The following is an 18281-nucleotide window of genomic DNA, read 5'->3' on the forward strand; positions in this document are numbered from 1 at the left end:
TCCTTCATTAGACCGGAGGCCGCTCATGATGCCAGTCCTTCATTAGACTGGAGGCCGCTCATGATGCCAGTCCTTCATTAGACTGGAGGCCGCTCATGATGCCAGTCCTTCATTAGACTGGAGGCCGCTCATGATGCCAGTCCTTCATTAGACTCATGATGCCAGTCCTTCATTAGACTCATGATGCCAGTCCTTCATTAGACTGGAGGCCGCTCATGATGCCAGTCCTTCATTAGACTTGAGGCGGTGGATTTAAAGAATGCATCTGCATGCACGTTAAATAATACAGTATTTTTTGCTCAGGATCAGGATAATAATGCTGTTCTGCTCAGTTCGTTGTGGATCTTCATTGTGGATCATTGTGGATTATCTTCAGGGCTGAGCCGACATCATTTACACGTCTGCCTCTCTGGCCTTCACCTCTCATCCAGCAGCAGTGAACTCCTTCAGCACAGAAACAACAGCTTTGGTAGAATCATTAGCAGTTGACAGCATATGAAGGACTGCACTCAAAATGTAAATCCACACACACACACACACACACACACACACACACACACACACACACACACACACACACACACACACACACACACACACTAATATTCAGACCAAGAGCTGTATTGGATTTTTAATTGAAGGAACATCACTGTGTACCCACATACACAGAGACTTAAAGACACTGATCACACACACAAACACACGTATGCACACTTGTGTGTAGGCGTTGTCCTTGAAGTGGAACCAATTTGTAGAAATACGCCTGTTAGCTTTGGTCCTTCAGAGTCAGTGTTCGAGTCGGCAGCAGGGTCAACACTGGAGTCAGGAGTAAGGCGAGGTAAGTGTGTTTGTCGAGCACATTTCAACAACAAGGCGATTCAAAGTGCTTCACACAAAACCATTAAAAGCTTTAACACAATGCAGAGAAAACAGGATTTAAAAACAGGGGAAAGTCTACGTTTACTTTGGGACCCGAGCAGCGACCTCTGGGGTCCTTTGTTGTTTGACTCCTCCCTCCTTTCTCGCTTGTCGTATTGGTCATTGCACCTCGGAGCTTCTGATGAAAGTTGCTGGATATGACTCACTTGCTTTGTCCAAATGCAAGAAGTCGCCATCCAGCGTATCGGCGGTTTGCAGAAACGCACAACGTCAACATGTTCTTCCCCTCGGACCGGGCTGGAGACCCGATACAGTCGAGAAAAGAACAGCACCTCCCACAGTCAAGTACACAGGAATAAACTCTAGATGCTGCAGGCAGCACGCCGTCCGCTGCCCACGCGGTGTGACCGACACGCCAACGCACAGAAGTGGAGTAAAGAAACATCACGGGGTCACATCCCCTTCAGCCTCAACGCTGAGCTCAGAATCAGGATTCCAGCATAGAGGTTAGAAATGTGGTGACAGGGTGAGAAGGCTCCTGAACGCACCACGAGAGTGAGAAGAACCAGTGGACACACACACACACACACACACACACACACACACGCAGGTGTGTCAAATGATTTATTTTATCTTTTTTATATTGTATCTATATATTTATATTTGTATCTGACTGTCTATTCAAGCTAATCATAACTAATTATAACTTTATGTGCATTTATAAGATTTGTATGATCTATCCATCCATCGATCATCTATCCATTCATCCATTTATCTATCGTTCATCCCTTCATCCATCAGTGTGTGTCGTTGTGTGTCTCTGGAGCAGGTGAGCGACCGGCTGGACCGGTGCTGCTGTGGCTTCACCCCCGAGCCCACAGAACTCTGTGTGGAGAACCGGCTCCACGCCAAGTGTGGCCGCGCCCAGGAGCTGCTGCTGGTCCACATCCTGGTACGTGTGTCTCCTCACGGTACGGCCAACTGGGCCAACTGGGCCAACTGGGCCAACTGGGCCTCCTCTCTCCAGCCGCAGTCACCGGTTCCTCCTGAAGCTCTGGTCGGTGCGTTGGTGATGGCGGCTGTGATGTCACGGCGTGTTTTTCTGCTCATCATTGGTGAAGGGAGCTGCAGCCCTGTTGCTGCAACGCGTTCAGCAGCAGCTTCTATTAAATGTGTTTCACAGCCACAGCAAACGAGTCTGGCAGATGCTCCCGTGGAGGAGCTCGTTAAGTCACATGTGGTTAGCGTCGCTCGCTGCCGTGGTGTAAAAATAGAGCACGCTGTCGGTGTGATGCTTGTTTTTGTCGCAGGGTGTTTTTCCCTTTCTTCACTTGGCAGCGACCGTAAAGTCCCAACAGAACCGCAGAGCTTCAATTCAATTCAGTTTATTTTCTATAGCCCAAAATCACAAATACAAGATTTGCCTCAGAGGGCTTTACAGTCTGTACTCATGACATCCTGTCCCAGGACCTCACACCAGGATCAACTCCCCAAATAAAGATAGAAAACCCTTTAACAGGGAAACAGCAAGAAGCTTCATAGAGCAACAGGATCCTCTCCAGGATGGACAGAAGCAACAGATGTCATGTGACCAGAATGAGCAACGTGACAGTTACAGCTCATTACATGAAGATGACAGAAACATTCATATGATGAGCGGTAGGCGTGGACCAGGATCCAGAGAAACAGTCCATCGTAGCAGCTCAGGTGATGATGACAGGAACACGTGACGCTTAGAGTCCAGTGTCCCAGGAAGCCGAGACAGAAGCAGCGACTGCGTCTCCACATGATGAAAACAAGACGTCTGGACCTCTGAGCCCCAAACACCCGCCAGCACGATGGAGGCCCGAGCAAAGCTACAGCGTGTTAGCCTTTGTAGCCCCAAAGCCTGCTGCACCGTTATCAGACAAGGAAATTATAGAAAAGATCCAGTGACGTTTCCTACAATATCTCCAGAACCACAACGTTGATTAACTTCATTTAAATTACTAAAATACAGTAAAGTCTCGAGGGAAGTGATCTATCGCAACAGAAAAATAAAAAATACCGTTAAATTTATGTAATTACATAAAACCCGTAACCTCAAAAAACCTTGCCGTCACTTTTTCGAGCAAAAGTTACTTTTCACGTTTCTGTTAATAACTACACCTCAGAAAGGATTTCATTAATAATAAACACATCTATGTTATTCTGCAAGTCTTTACGAATCTAACAAGGTATGGTAGCAGCTTAGTGGATGTTGTTTAGTAGCTGAAAAGTCCAAGTTAAGCCGGGATGTCTCGTTTTTAAAAGCCTGCAGTCAACATGCTGTAAATCACTTCCTGGTTTTCGTCACGTCACGTCTTAAGGCGGGAAATATGCAGATTTTGAATACAGGCTTCAACCAATCAGAGCATGTTTAGGCATAAAGCTTCTAACTTTTCCTTTTTTGAACCGAACAACACAGTTTTTTGACTAAAATCGTTAGTAACAGGTCAGGCTTTGTTTTATTGTGAATGTTCTTGCAGACTCCGGTTCTTTAGGTCTTTATTTTTCCAAAGAGGGTGTTTCAACTCTGCAGGTTGTTGTTCAGGCCTTTCAACGTGGAGTTGAAAAGACTCGGCGTAATGATTCAAATTAAGAAACATTAATGAAGAGAAACATTTACACCGTCATCCTCTGTCCTCTTCCCGCGCTCATAAAAGCAACCGAACATAATCCAAAATGAAGCGTTTACTTGAACCGTAAACACAACAGGACTCCACCGAGGCCGGCAGTCATGTGATGACCTCACCGACGACGTGGAGGAACACAAACAGCTGCAGCTGCTGTGGATGCTCCTCAGGTTCAGTGGAGCTCACGTCGTGATCTTGTTGTCTGCAGGAAAGACAACGAGTCACATGAGCCTCAGGACTCCTGCAGGGCCGCAGAGGCCCCGCCCACAGGAAGACCGTCCCCAACATGTAGTCCAGGCGCTCGTTAAAGAGGCGTGGCCGCGAAGCGACCGCGAGGCGCTGAACGCCATTCAAGTTGTCGCGAAGGAGAATCTTGGAGTTAGTGTCTGAAAGCCGAAGACGCCCTTCAGACTGAACATGTCGTCTGAGCGGGACAAGATGACCACACATACATGTCGTGTGTTCAGGTGAGGAAGGCCGAGCCCTCCAGACTGGTGTTCATCGACAACGCCGGCAGGCCGCAGCAGTCCTCCAGCAACCTCAACTTCCGGCTGGTTGAGGGCATTGATGAGTGAGTACAACGCGCCGCCTCCCAGCAGCCAAGATGCCAACATGAATAAATTAACTTAACTTACTTTGATTTATTCTCCACGCGGAGCCGGAAGCTTCTGGGCTCGCAGCACACACACTGATGAGGAAGTGTTTCAGGAGAGAATGAAACACTTTACACTAACAACACACTTCCTGCTGAACAGCTTCAACTCAGCAGCACATGAGATTACTGATGAGATTACAGATGAGATTAGACATGAGATTACACATGAGATTACACATGAGATTACACATGAGATTACAGATGAGATTACACATGAGATTACTGATAAGATTACTGATGAGATTACAGAGGAGATTACTGATGAGACTACTGATGAGATTACAGATGAGATTACTGATGAGATTACTGATGAGATTACAGATGAGATTACAGATGACATTACTGATGAGATTACTGATGAGATTACAGATGAGATTACAGATGAGACTACTGATGAGATTACAGATGAGATTACAGAGGAGATTACTGATGAGATTACTGATGAGATTACAGATGAGATTACTGATGAGACTACTGATGAGATTACTGATGAGACTACTGATGAGATTACAGATGAGATTACTGATGAGACTACTGATGAGATTACTGATGAGATTACAGAGGAGATTACTGATGAGATTACAGATGAGATTACTGATGACATTACTGATGAGATTACTGATGAGATTACAGATGACATTACTGATGAGATTACTGATGAGATTACTGATGAGACTACTGATGACATTACAGATGAGATTACAGATGAGATTACAGATGAGACTACTGAGCACCATTGAGCTGAAGATCAGGTCTGGTGGAGTTCCTCCTTCGCTCCACAAGGCTCTTAAAGATCGTCCATCACGGCATCATGTGGAGCTCAATGAGTTCTTTGCTCATGTCTTTGTTTTAGTTTTTGATATCAGAATGAGGTTTCCATATTACTGATCATGATATTGATCCGTTCAGTCTTGAGGGGGAACATACATTTCCCAAATTTGTTTGTATTTGATGTTCACACGTTGTTTAATCGAGGTCCTGAAGGGAGGAACAACATGAGGAGACTCTTCCTGTCCCGAGTGACACAAACCCTCAAGCAGTTTACCTCCACGTTGACTCACACATATTGTTGACACAAAACACTTTTTCTGTTTCAGAAAGATTAAGGAAGATTTATGGTGGATTTATGGTGGATTTATGGTGGATTTATGGTATCTTTTTAGTGGACTTACTTGACTTAGTGCCATCGTTAGATCCTGAGGACGTCAGTGCTCCAGGGCTCTGACACAGTGAACACTGCTAACCCTGCTAACAGTTAGGGTTAGCTAACCCGACAGAACACGAGCCTAAAGCTCCTCTGACGGTTCCCCGTGTGTTCTGCTGCAGGTTCCCGGAGCGGGCCGTGTCGGTGCTGCAGTCGGGCTGCCTGGAGAGTCTTCTGCTGCGCTCGCTCTACTCGGACAGGGAGCTCTGGGACAGCCGGGGCGGAGCCGGCGGCCTCCGGCCTCTCATCCGCACTCTGGAGCACCGAGGGAAGATTCTCCTCCAGCACGTCAGAGACATGAAGCTCCAGCTCAAGAGGGACCTGTGATGAGCCCAACATCCATGAAACCAACATCTATAAACCCAACATCCATGAAACCAACATCCATGAGCCCAACATCCATGAAACCAACATCCATAAAACCAACATCCATGAGCCCAACATCTATAAACCAACATCCATGAGCCCAACATCCATGAAACCAACATCTATAAACCCAACATCCATGAAACCAACATCCATGAGCCCAACATCTATAAACCAACATCCATGAAACCAACATCCATGAAACCAACATCTATAAACCCAACATCCATGAAACCAACATCCATGAGCCCAACATCTATAAACCAACATCCATGAAACCAACATCCATGAAACCAACATCTATAAACCCAACATCCATGAGCCCAACATCCATGAGCCCAACATCCATGAAACCAACATCCATAAAACCAACATCCATGAGCCCAACATCTATAAACCAACATCCATGAGCCCAACATCCATGAAACCAACATCTATAAACCCAACATCCATGAAACCAACATCCATGAGCCCAACATCCATGAAACCAACATCTATAAACCCAACATCCATGAGCCCAACATCCATGAAACCAACATCCATGAAACCAACATCCATGAAACCAACATCCATGAAACCAACATCCATGAAACCAACATCCATGAAATCAACATCTATAAACCAACATCCATGAAACCAACATCCATGAAACCAACATCTATAAACCCAACATCCATGAAACCAACATCCATGAAACCAACATCCATGAAACCAACATCCATGAGCCCAACATCCATGAAACCAACATCCATGAAACCAACATCCATGAGCCCAACATCCATGAAACCAACATCCATGAGCTGAGCATCCATCCAGCGCTCTGCTCCAGCTGCAGAGGAGCATCTGGAGCAGAGCGCTGGATGGTCACAACATCACAGACTCCATGGACCAATCGCTGATGACATGAGATATAAAAGTCCAACTTAAATCACAAAGTCACTCAGTTCTCAGTCAAACATCATATATATATATATACATATATATATATATATATATATATATATATATATATATATATATATATATATATATATATATATATATATATATATATATATAAATATATATATATATATGACCAAATGGTTGAGAAGAGTCACGCCCACCTGGAGGCGTCTCCTGCTGATTGGCTGTCACACAGAACATGTTTCCTGTTTCCTCTCAGCCAAGTGAGATGATTTTATTTTTTCTAAACAATTTAGTGGAACGGAGCATATTCTCTTTTTTCTATTTCAACGTGTTCCAGAGAGCAAGCAGCAGATGAAGAGATGGATTCAGATGTCTGTTTTCATGAGATAAGCTCCTCTGCTTTTAATCGAGGGATTAAACATGTCCGTCAGCAAAACGCTTCTGGACTGGATCCTGTGATGGAAATGTACCAAATATATAAATATCTAAGTATATATTCAGAGTGCCGACCTTGCACATTGTCATAATGTTAAAGAAGACGAGCTGAACGGTCACTAAAGCGTCTCCTGGTGTTTTGTGCTTCAGTGAAACAGACGACGTCTCTGACTCAACATTCCAGTCCTGACGTAATGGATTAATGACATTTTCTCTGGCTCCCTGTCTCATCTCTGAATAAATGTCTCTAATGAGGAACGTCTCCAGCGTGTGATCTGCTTCATCTCAGCCAGTGAAGCGAGCTGACCGGCCCCAGCGCTCATGCTCTGCTGCTGTTTGTTTGGGGTAATATGGTGCTATGATCTCTCTAGTGGGGTAACATGGTACTATGATCTCTCTAGTGGGGTAACATGGTACTATAATCTCTCTAGTGGGGTAACATGGTACTATGATCTCTCTAGTGGGGTAATATGGTGCTATGATCTCTCTAGTGGGGTAACATGGTACTATGATCTCTCTAGTGGGGTAACATGGTACTATGATCTCTCTAGTGGGGTAATATGGTACTATGATCTCTCTAGTGGGGTAACATGGTACTATGATCTCTCTAGTGGGGTAACATGGTACTATGATCTCTCTAGTGGGGTAACATGGTACTATGATCTCTCTAGTGGGGTAACATGGTACTATGATCTCTCTAGTGGGGTAATATGGTACTATGATCTCTCTAGTGGGGTAATATGGTACTATGATCTCTCTAGTGGGGTAATATGGTACTATGATCTCTCTCGTGGGGTATTATGGTACTATGATCTCTCTAGTGGGGTAACATGGTACTATGATCTCTCTAGTGGGGTAACATGGTACTATGATCTCTCTAGTGGGGTAATATGGTACTATGATCTCTCTCGTGGGGTATTATGGTACTATGATCTCTCTAGTGGGGTAATATGGTACTATGATCTCTCTAGTGGGGTAACATGGTACTATGATCTCTTTAGTGGGGTAATATGGTACTATGATCTCTCTAGTGGGGTAACATGGTACTATGATCTCTTTAGTGGGGTAATATGGTACTATGATCTCTCTAGTGGGGTAATATGGTACTATGATCTCTCTAGTGGGGTAACATGGTACTATGATCTCTTTAGTGGGGTAATATGGTACTATGATCTCTCTAGTGGGGTAATATGGTACTATGATCTCTCTAGTGGGGTATTATGTTACCATACACTCCCCTTAAGATATTGGAATATTATTATTAATCTCACAGGAAGCCAGTGGAGAGCAGCTAATACAGGAGTAATGTGATCTCTCTTCTTAGTCCTCGTTAGTACACGAGCTGCAGCATTCTGGATCAACTGGAAAGACCCAAGAGAGTTACAGTAATCTAGTCTAGAAGTATCAACAGGTCTTGGTCAGATATAACTCTGAGTTTCCTTCAGCTGATGGTGGAATCATCATCACGTGGAAACAACCACCACCTCCATTGCTGTTTTACGGCTCAGTATCAGAGGAGCCGTGAAGGGCTGAGGAGTCTCTGGCTATTTTTAACATTAAACAAACAGAGATGACTCTCAGAGTATCCTCTGCTTAAAGGTTCAGACAGCGCACACTGCGGGGAACAGCCATTACGCCAACGAAAGGGCTCATATCTTAAAATACAACATTGTGTTTAATCCCCAAAGACTCGTGGGAGGATTTATGTTTTGTTCATTTTCTTTGAATATCCATGCATGTGAGTGAGGTTGCTGATTCACTAAATCCAATCTCTTTTCATCCGGAAGCTTTTACGGAGCGTGAGTGGAAGGAGACGAGTCGCCTGAGCCTGCAGGCTTCCTGCTGCAGAAACACAAACAAGTGTTTGGCTTCTGTTGGAATGTGGAGAGGAGTGAAACACGACCGATCATGTGTGTTTTCCACTGCACGGACACCAAACACACACCGTAAACAGCTCACAGCGGCTTTAAGAACAATCCTCCATACTGTGTCTGAGGCTTTGTGTCAAATGGTGATTACTTCTTTCATTGTTTCTTCTTCTTTTCATTTTGAGTCCAAACCCCACAGACCGTCCATAACGGGGGTCGGCAACCTGCGGCTCGAGATGCAGCTCTTTAGCGCCGCCCTAGTGGCTCCCTGGAGCTTTTTCAAAAATGTATAAAAATGTTTAGTTTTAATATGGTTTCTGTAGGAGAACAAACATTCTTAACGTTTTCTAATGCTGTAAAAATGTGTAGAAAAATATAAAATTTCAACACTTCGTCACCGCCTGCGACGCGTTCCTTTCAGCTCGGCGCGGTGCCAGGCAGGGTGTTGCAAACAAACCTGCAGATGTGTGACGGGTCATGAACCCCACAGGGACAGAGAGAAAGTTATCTGAGGAGAACAGAGGACTCAACAGTTCTTGGACCAAATCATTTGCTTTCATTGCCAATGCGGAAGGATTACCTGCATGTTGTAATGAGGAGATGATGCGAGTGTCTGTTGAGTTCACTGCACTGCATGAGTTCATCTCCCCCTTTGGGCTGCGTTCACAAACAACCCGACTTAGAGAAGACCGGACCCGGTGCGACGCGGGCCGTTACCGGCACCTTCGGCCCCGTTACCGCCTCACAACGGCCCTTTACTTTTCCCCACAGAGTTTAGAAAATCAAATATGCTTAAATTAAGCGGGAAAGTAAGAAAACATAACACAAGCACACAATTTTAAACGTATTTGTAATAAACAATAAAACTAAAATATGTGTATAAGCAACGTATTTGTAATATGTTTCTTATACACATATTTTAGTCAATCACATGTATAATCAACGTATTTGTAAAAGGTCAGAGACAGACATAATTCTGGGGATTGTAGTTTGTAGGAGACAGCTGGTCCAGGACGCTGCAGTTAAAATAAACATTCAATCATGAACGCTCATTATTTGTAGCCTCCTTAGTCATTTTGATACTCGGCTGATAAAGACACTTACTGCATGTGTTGCCTTCATTATAAGGCTTACATCAGGCTTTAATTTTTTGTGGCTCCAGACAGATTTGTTTTTTGTTTTTTTGCTCCAATATGGCTCTTTCAACATTTTGGGTTGCGGACCCCTGAGCTATAAGAAGTGATCGGAGTGACGACGATCGTTCATGGTGAACTGATGTCTGGAGGACTTTTCCCTGAAGGGTTAAACCCCGTCAGTGCGAGTGGAGCCCGCTGGCGGCGACGAGCTACTGAATGAAGAAGAGCTGTCAGGAGGATTATTGCAGCGAGCTGCGTATCCTGACGACACCGCCGGCCGGTTCCTGTTTCCTGCTCCTCCCAACGGACTCACAGGTTCCTGCTTCCTGTTGCAGACACAACGTGCAGCTGTGAGCGAGAGGGGAAGGTTAAAGTGAGTGTTTGAAGTCAGGCTGTGCCTCTTTGACTCACACACACACACACACACACACACACACACACACACTCTCACACCAGTGCTTTGAACGGTGACTAGAGCTTTCTCTGAGTCTCTCTGTGATCCGTGTTCAAAGGTTAAGGTGGCGGGATGGGCGGGGCAGGAGCTCGTGGAGGTCATGATAGTTTCACCTCGTTCTCTCAGAGAAAACACTTTCATCGTGACGGTTTCATCACGAGTCCCACGCCGACATCTCTGCCGTCACAGGAGACACAGAACCACAGTGAAGCTTGAAGAGACGTCTGCCTCCTCGCCAACACGCCGCCGCTGCCTGAGAGAATCATTGGTAGCAGTTAGCACTGTTAGCAGTTAGCACGGTTAGCTGCAAGCCGCCGGCTCAGACGCTGCCATGTCGAGTCTTGTGGAGGCAAAACAATTCATATTCAACTCATGGAACTAACATTTTAATTTCAAAACTGACATTTTGACTTTCAGCATCCAAAAGCTTGAACTCATGAGGCTGAGAGCAGAGAGACTCGTCAGGGAAGCTCATCAGCACCATGAAGCGCTCATGAGGGTCAGGTGGTCAGGGCGGGTAAGGAGGTTAGGCGGTAAGGAGGCATGGAAGTAAAGTGGTAAGGAGGTAAAGTGGTAAGGAGGAAAGGAGGCAAGTAGGTAAGGAGGTAAGGGGGTAACGGGGTAACGAGACAGCATCAAGCTGCAGCCTCCCAGCGCTGCTCCTCACCTCCTCCATTGTTTCATGCTCCTTCACCTCCTCCATTGTTTCATGCTCCTTCACCTCCTCCATTGTTTCATGCTCCTTCACCTCCTCCATTGTTTCATGCTCCTTCACCTCCTCCATTGTTTCATGCTCCTTCACCTCCTCCATTGTTTCATGCTCCTTCACCTCCTCCATTGTTTCATTCTGCTCCTCAGTCTCCTGCTTTCTCGTCGTTTAGCCTCCACTTTCTCTTTTCTCCCTCATCCATCCATCACCCTCTGACCCAGGAGAGCCCGTACAGAGACATCAGCATGAATAAAGAATGAGGTGGTGTACCATTACATACACACACACACACACACACACACACACACACACACACACACACACACACACACGGTAAGGGTCCCTGGGGAGGATGTTCATGTTTTCGTTGAAGAGGGAGTCGCCAAGAAGTCCAGAAAAACAATTGAGAAGACGAGGAATAAATCCAGAATGAATCAAGATGGAGAGCTATGAACACATGAATATAATGTGGTTAATACATCTATAACCTCTGGCTGTGCATGAGAAACTATCCTACAGAAACTAAATTACAGAAACTATCCTACAGAAACTATCCTACAGAAACTATATTACAGAAACTATATTACAGAAACTATCCTACAGAAACTATCCTACAGAAACTATCCTACAGAAACTATATTACAGAAACTATCCTACAGAAACTATATTACAGAAACTATCCTACAGAAACTATCCTACAGAAACTATCCTACAGAAACTATATTACAGAAACTATCCTACAGAAACTATATTACAGAAACTATCCTACAGAAACTATCCTACAGAAACTATATTACAGAAACTATCCTACAGAAACTATATAACAGAAACTGTATTACAGAAACTATATTTTAAAAACTATATTACAGAAACTATATTTCAGAAACTATATTACAGAAAGTATCTAACAGAAACTATATAACAGAAAGTATATTTTAGAAACTACATTACAGAAACTATATTTTAGAAACTATATAACAAAAACAATATAACAGAAACTATATTACAGAAACTATATTTCAAAAACTATATTACAGAAACTATCCTACAGAAACTATATAACAGAAACTATAATACAGAATCTATATTTCAGAAACTATATTACATAAACTATATTACAGAAACTATCTGACAGAAACTATATTACAGAAAGTATATTTCAGAAACTATATTACAGAAACTATATTTTAGAAACTATATAACAAATACTATATAACAGAAACTATATTACAGAAACTATATTTCAGAAACTATATTACAGAAACTATCCTACAGAAACTATATTACAGAAACTATATAACAGAAACTGTATTACAGAAACTATATTTTAAAAACTATATTACAGAAACTATATTTCAGAAACTATATTACAGAAACTATATTACAGAAAGTATCTAACAGAAACTATATAACAGAAACTATATTTTAGAAACTATATAACAAAAACAATATAACAGAAACTATATTACAGAAACTATCTAACAGAAACTATATTTTAGAAACTAAATTACAGAAACTATTTTTTAGAAACTATATAACAGAAACTATATTACAGAAACTATATTACAGACACTATATTACAGAAACTATATTACAGAAAGTATCTAACAGAAACTATATAACAGAAACTATATTTTAGAAACTATATAACAAAAACAATATAACAGAAACTATATTACAGAAACTATCTAACAGAAACTATATTTTAGAAACTAAATTACAGAAACTATTTTTTAGAAACTATATTACAGAAACTATATTACAGAAACTATATTACAGACACTATATTACAGAAACTACTCTTCTGGTGATGACAGCTGATCAATGTACAGGATGATTAGCGGTCTGCAAAGGTAATGGGCGGGGTGTGTCAGGTGGTGGGCGGGGCGTATCAGGTAATGGGCGGGGCGTGTCAGGTAATGGGCGGGGCGTATCAGGTAATGGGCGGGGCGTGTCAGGTGATGGGCGGGGCGTGTCAGGTGATTTGGTTGGAGATGACAATGAAACGTGTAAACGTTTGGTTAATACTCTTCATTGGATGAAGGAATATCATTTTATGCGTGTTATTGAAAACACACATATGACACACTTTATTTTTAAATGAGACCAAACGAAAGCGTTTAGACAGAGTGGACAGAAACAAACAGAACGTACGCTCACGAGGTTTGAATGTTAAATAAAAGACTTCAATAAAACCCTGTCCTGTTTTTTCATGTGGATGTTTGAATCTCGTCAGCTGACAAAGTGAAAGGCGGACCGACCCGAGTGCACTGGAACCAGGACGAGCAGCAGAGGTCAGGACTGAAGGCCGGCAGAGTGACGTCATCGTCTCAGAGGAAACGCTGAGGTCAGCGCTGACGCCAGCCTTCAGGAGGCTCAGCTGGCCGTCTGCTGGCGGCTCTTCAGGCAACGACGGCCAGAACTCTGAGCCCGAACCAGACGGCCGACCTCACGTCACCAGCAGACACTTCCATTATTCAGACGCTCAGCTGTGATCCGTTTCCATCAGAGTATCTCATGGCAGGAGCACAGGGCCCGCCCACAAGCAGACGCCCACAAGCAGACGCCCACAAGCAGACGCAGACAAGCAGACGCCCACAAGCAGACGCACACAAGCAGATGCCCACAAGCAGACGCCCACAAGCTGACGCAGACGCCCACAAGCAGACGCACACAAGCAGACGCCCACAAGCAGACGCACACAAGCAGACGCCCACAAGCAGACGCCCACAAGCTGACGCAGACGCCCACAAGCAGACGCCCACAAGCAGACGCAGACAAGCAGACGCCCACAAGCAGACGCCCACAAGCTGACGCAGACGCCCACAAGCAGACGCAGACAAGCAGACGCACACAAGCAGACGCCCACAAGCAGACGCCCACAAGCAGACGCCCACAAGCAGACGCACACAAGCAGACGCAGACAAGCTGACGCAGACGCCCACAAGCAGACTCCCACAAGCAGACGCAGACAAGCTGACGCAGACGCCCACAAGCAGACGCACACAAGCAGACGCCCACAAGCAGACGCCCACAAGCAGACGCACACAAGCAGACGCCCACAAGCAGACGCACACAAGCAGACGCCCACAAGCAGACGCCCACAAGCAGACGCCCACAAGCAGACGCACACAAGCAGACGCCCACAAGCAGACGCACACAAGCAGACGCCCACAAAGCAGACGCCCACAAGTCCAGGTCTAGTCTCAGGTCTAGTCTCAGGTCTGTAAGCCAGAGTCCAGGTCTAGTCTCAGGTCTAGTCTCAGGTCTGTAAGCCAGAGTCCAGGTCTAGTCTCAGGTCTTTGAGCCAGAGTCCAGGTCTAGTCTCAGGTCAGCAGCGCGTTGCATCACAAGGACCGCGTCTCATGTGTGAGGACACCGTGTTGGTCCTGTCGTATTTCCTGGTTTTGTGATTCTTCTTCCTGTCTGTTTTTTGTTATTCGGCGTCCCGAGACGCCGTAACGTTTTGCTCTGCTGAAAGCAAAAACATGCGCATAACAAGAAAAACACCTCTCCAAATTCAGCGTTTCTGTGGTTTCGGGAAATGTACAATACCCCAAACTTTGGGGACCACCAGGGGGCGACACCTCTGGTTGTATAGAAGTCTATGCTTCATGTGTTAAAGCTGCATTCTTTCTCCTGACCACCAGGGGGCAACTCCTCCGGTTGTATAGAAGTCTATGCTTCATGTGTTAAAGCTGCATTCTCTCTCCTGACCACCAGGGGGCGACACCTCTGGTTGTATAGAAGTCTATGCTTCATGTGTTAAAGCTGCATTCTCTCTCCTGACCACCAGGGGGCAACTCCTCTGGTTGTATAGAAGTCTATGCTTCATGTGTTAAAGCTGCATTCTTTCTCCTGACCACCAGGGGGCAACTCCTCCGGTTGTATAGAAGTCTATGTTTCTAGTTTCTAGTCTTCTTCTATACAGCATGATAAGAGGGTTAGACTAATAAGGAGGATAACTCAGCTCCTTGTTTCCTTTCCTCCTTCCTCCCAGAGAGCAGAGCTGTGACTCTCATCCCGCCACCGGCCTCTTGGCAGCAGCAGCAGGCGTCCATCTTGTTCTCGTCCATCTCCATGGCTCTGATAATGACCTTCAGCATTCTGCTGCATGATGAAGCCGTGACGGAGGAGTCCTGCTGGGCGCTCACATCGTCTGTCGCTCTCACACATGAAACAAATAAATAATAAATAATAAATAAATAGTGTCTCTAGTGTCCGAGTAAACACATAAAGGTGTAAAGAGCAAACAGCATGAGGTGATGTGTTCATTAGAGAATGTCCAAACCTCCTCTTCCTCATTCTCATCTTCATTCTCGTCCTCCTGTTCATCTTCCTCTTCTTCATCCTCCTCTTCCTCCCCGGTGGCTCAGGGATCGAGCACTAACATATCAAACACTGAGATGATTGACAGCTGAGTCTTTTTGTCAAATTGCTGCTGTGAATGAGCACAGTTATTGTTCAGCCGCTTCCTGAACAATGGACTTATTTTACTGGTGTGACCATGGCAACCACAGACAATGGGTTGTGACATCATTAAAACTCCAATAGCACACATTAATTATTAGCATCAGTTAATAACACATGAAGTGAATTCAAGATGTTTGAACACCATTAAACACAATTAAACTACATGAGGGCTTCAGCACATAAAGGCAACACATTCATAATAATATAATAAACATAATAATATAATAAACATAATAAACATCATGTGGACTTCACCCTGGAGGCGTGTCACTCTTTACATCAACTGTCTGCAGTGAATGAAACACGGCTACGTTTTGATTATTTTATTATTATTTTACTATATTGACCTCACTCATAACTCTGTTATTGATCATCCTGGTCACATGACATCTGTTGCTTCTGTCCATCCTGGTCACATGACATCTGTTGCTTCTGTCCATCCTGGTCACATGACATCTGTTGCTTCTGTCCATCCTGGTCACATGACATCTGTTGCTTCTGTCCATCCTGGTCACATGACATCTGTTGCTTCTGTCCATCCTGGTCACATGACATCTGTTGCTTCTGTCCATCCTGGTCACATGACATCTGTTGCTTCTGTCCATCCTGATAGAGGATCCTGTTGCTCTATGAAGCTTCTTCCTGTTTCCCTGGTAAAGGTTTTAATATCTTTATTTGGGGAGTTGATCCTGGTGTGAGGTCCTGGGACGCGACGTCATGACAGACTGTAACGCTCTGAGAGGAGTTTGTATTCATGATTATGATCTATACAGAATAAACTGAACTGAATAAGTATTACTTTGAGTATACGTAGTATATAATAATTTACTCTATCGTTTCCAATTTGTCTTTTGTAATATTTTCAGAATCAGTTTTGAGTGGAAAACATTTGTGTGCTGCACACAACGGAGCAACAAGTCAAACAGGCAAAGAGGATGAACACCTTCCACTGAGACCTCAAGGTGGTGTTCACTCTGAGCTCTATGCTAAGCTAACTCGCTACTGTGCACTTTACACATGAGTGGAATAGTCTCATCTGTCACAAACTAAAAGTATCCCTGAGTCAAACTCTTTATATAAACGACCGTTCAGCGAGCTTCTTCCATTAAGAAACTTAGTTCAGATTATTGATAAAAACACTGAGAACAAAACAGACACTGTAGGAAACAAGCTTCTTTATTCAATCACAGTTACTGAAAAAGAAACTTGTCATGTAGAAACAGAGACGTGTCTCTGGTTTCACTGAGGCAGACACACACATCTACACAACAACACAAACATGTCTAATCCATCACATCCTGCACGCACAGCTCAAAAATAATCTCTTAAAACATGCAATGGAAAACAAAACTGCATTTGAGAACTTAAATAAAGACATCAGGGAGGTTACAGACTGAGAAAAGGACTTCAGATCTCAGCAGTCACACTTCACGAAGAGAGCAACGTGACGTTGGTCGCCTCACAGCAACTCGTTCCCTCTCCACCTGGTCAGGAGCTCTGCAACCAGGAAGTGTTTCCATCCTCAGGTAGACCTCAACACGCTGAACTCCCCCACCTGCTGGGCTGAGGAACAAACCTCACGGTTTGGGTTTTAATCAGTACGTTAAGTTGTAATCCATCCATCCATCCATCCATTTTCCGCCACTTATCCGGGGTCGGGTCGCGGTGGCAGCACCCAGCAGACCGACCCAGGCTTCCCTCTCACCCGCAACATGTTCCAGCTCGTTCTGGGGACCCGAGACGTTCCCAGGCCAGCCGGGAGATATAATCCCTCCAGCGTGTCCTGGGTCTTCCCCGGGGCCTCTTCCCAGTTGGACGTGCCTGGAAAACCTCTAATGGGAGGCGTCCAGGAGGCATCCGGATGAGATGCCCGAACCACCTCAGATGACTACTTTCGATACGAAGGAGCAGCGGCTCGACTCCAAGCTCCCTCCTGATGTCCGAGCTCCTTACCCTATCTCTAAGGCTGAGCCCGGTCACCCTACGGAGGAAGCTCATTTCAGCCGCTTGTATCCGCGACCTCGTTCTTTCGGTCACGACCCAGAGTTCGTGACCATAGGTGAGGGTTGGAACGTGAGGGTTCTAGGCGCAGCCGGGGGGCGGAGGAAATCCGGTTCTGGGGCCTCGGGATCGCCTCTCTGCTGTTTGCAGATGATGTGGTCCTGTTTGCTTCCTCGGAACGTGACCTCCAGCATTCGCTGGGGCGTTTTGCAGCCGAGTGTGAAGCGGCAGGGATGAGGGTTAGCGCCTCCAAATCCGAGGCCATGGTTCTCTGCCGGAAACCGGTGGATTGCTCCCTTCAGGTGGGGACAACATGCCTGCCCCAAGCGAAGGAGTTCAAGTACCTCGGGGTCTTGTTGAGTGAGGGTAAGGTGGAGCGAGAGATCGACAGGCGGATCGGTGCGGCTGCAGCAGTAAAACAGGCGCTGTACCGGTCCGTCTTGGTGAAGAGGGAGCTGAGTCGGAAGGAGGAGCTCTCTATTTACTGGTCGTCTACGTTCCAACCCTCACCTATGGTAAGTTGTAATGTTGAAGTTAA

The 18281-nt window shown here is 45.0% G+C and overlaps 1 protein-coding gene across 1 annotated transcript in view; it reads left to right on the forward strand.

Moving 5' to 3' along the window:
- gask1a (golgi associated kinase 1A) overlaps positions 1 to 6342 on the forward strand; it is a 12476-nt gene extending 6134 nt beyond the window's left edge. Inside the window, exons 3-5 of the mRNA XM_068570510.1 lie at positions 1709 to 1831; positions 4001 to 4104; positions 5515 to 6342. Of these exons, the coding sequence (XP_068426611.1) occupies positions 1709 to 1831; positions 4001 to 4104; positions 5515 to 5719 (432 nt within the window). The 3' untranslated portion in view covers positions 5720 to 6342. The remainder of the gene's footprint in view (positions 1 to 1708; positions 1832 to 4000; positions 4105 to 5514) is intronic.
- The last annotated feature ends 11939 nt before the right edge of the window (positions 6343 to 18281 follow it).

The sequence above is a fragment of the Clinocottus analis genome, unplaced genomic scaffold (assembly GCF_023055335.1).
Source record: "Clinocottus analis isolate CAN_PGR_092001 unplaced genomic scaffold, fCliAna1.0.p SCAF_9, whole genome shotgun sequence".
Lineage (NCBI taxonomy): Eukaryota > Metazoa > Chordata > Actinopteri > Perciformes > Cottidae > Clinocottus > Clinocottus analis.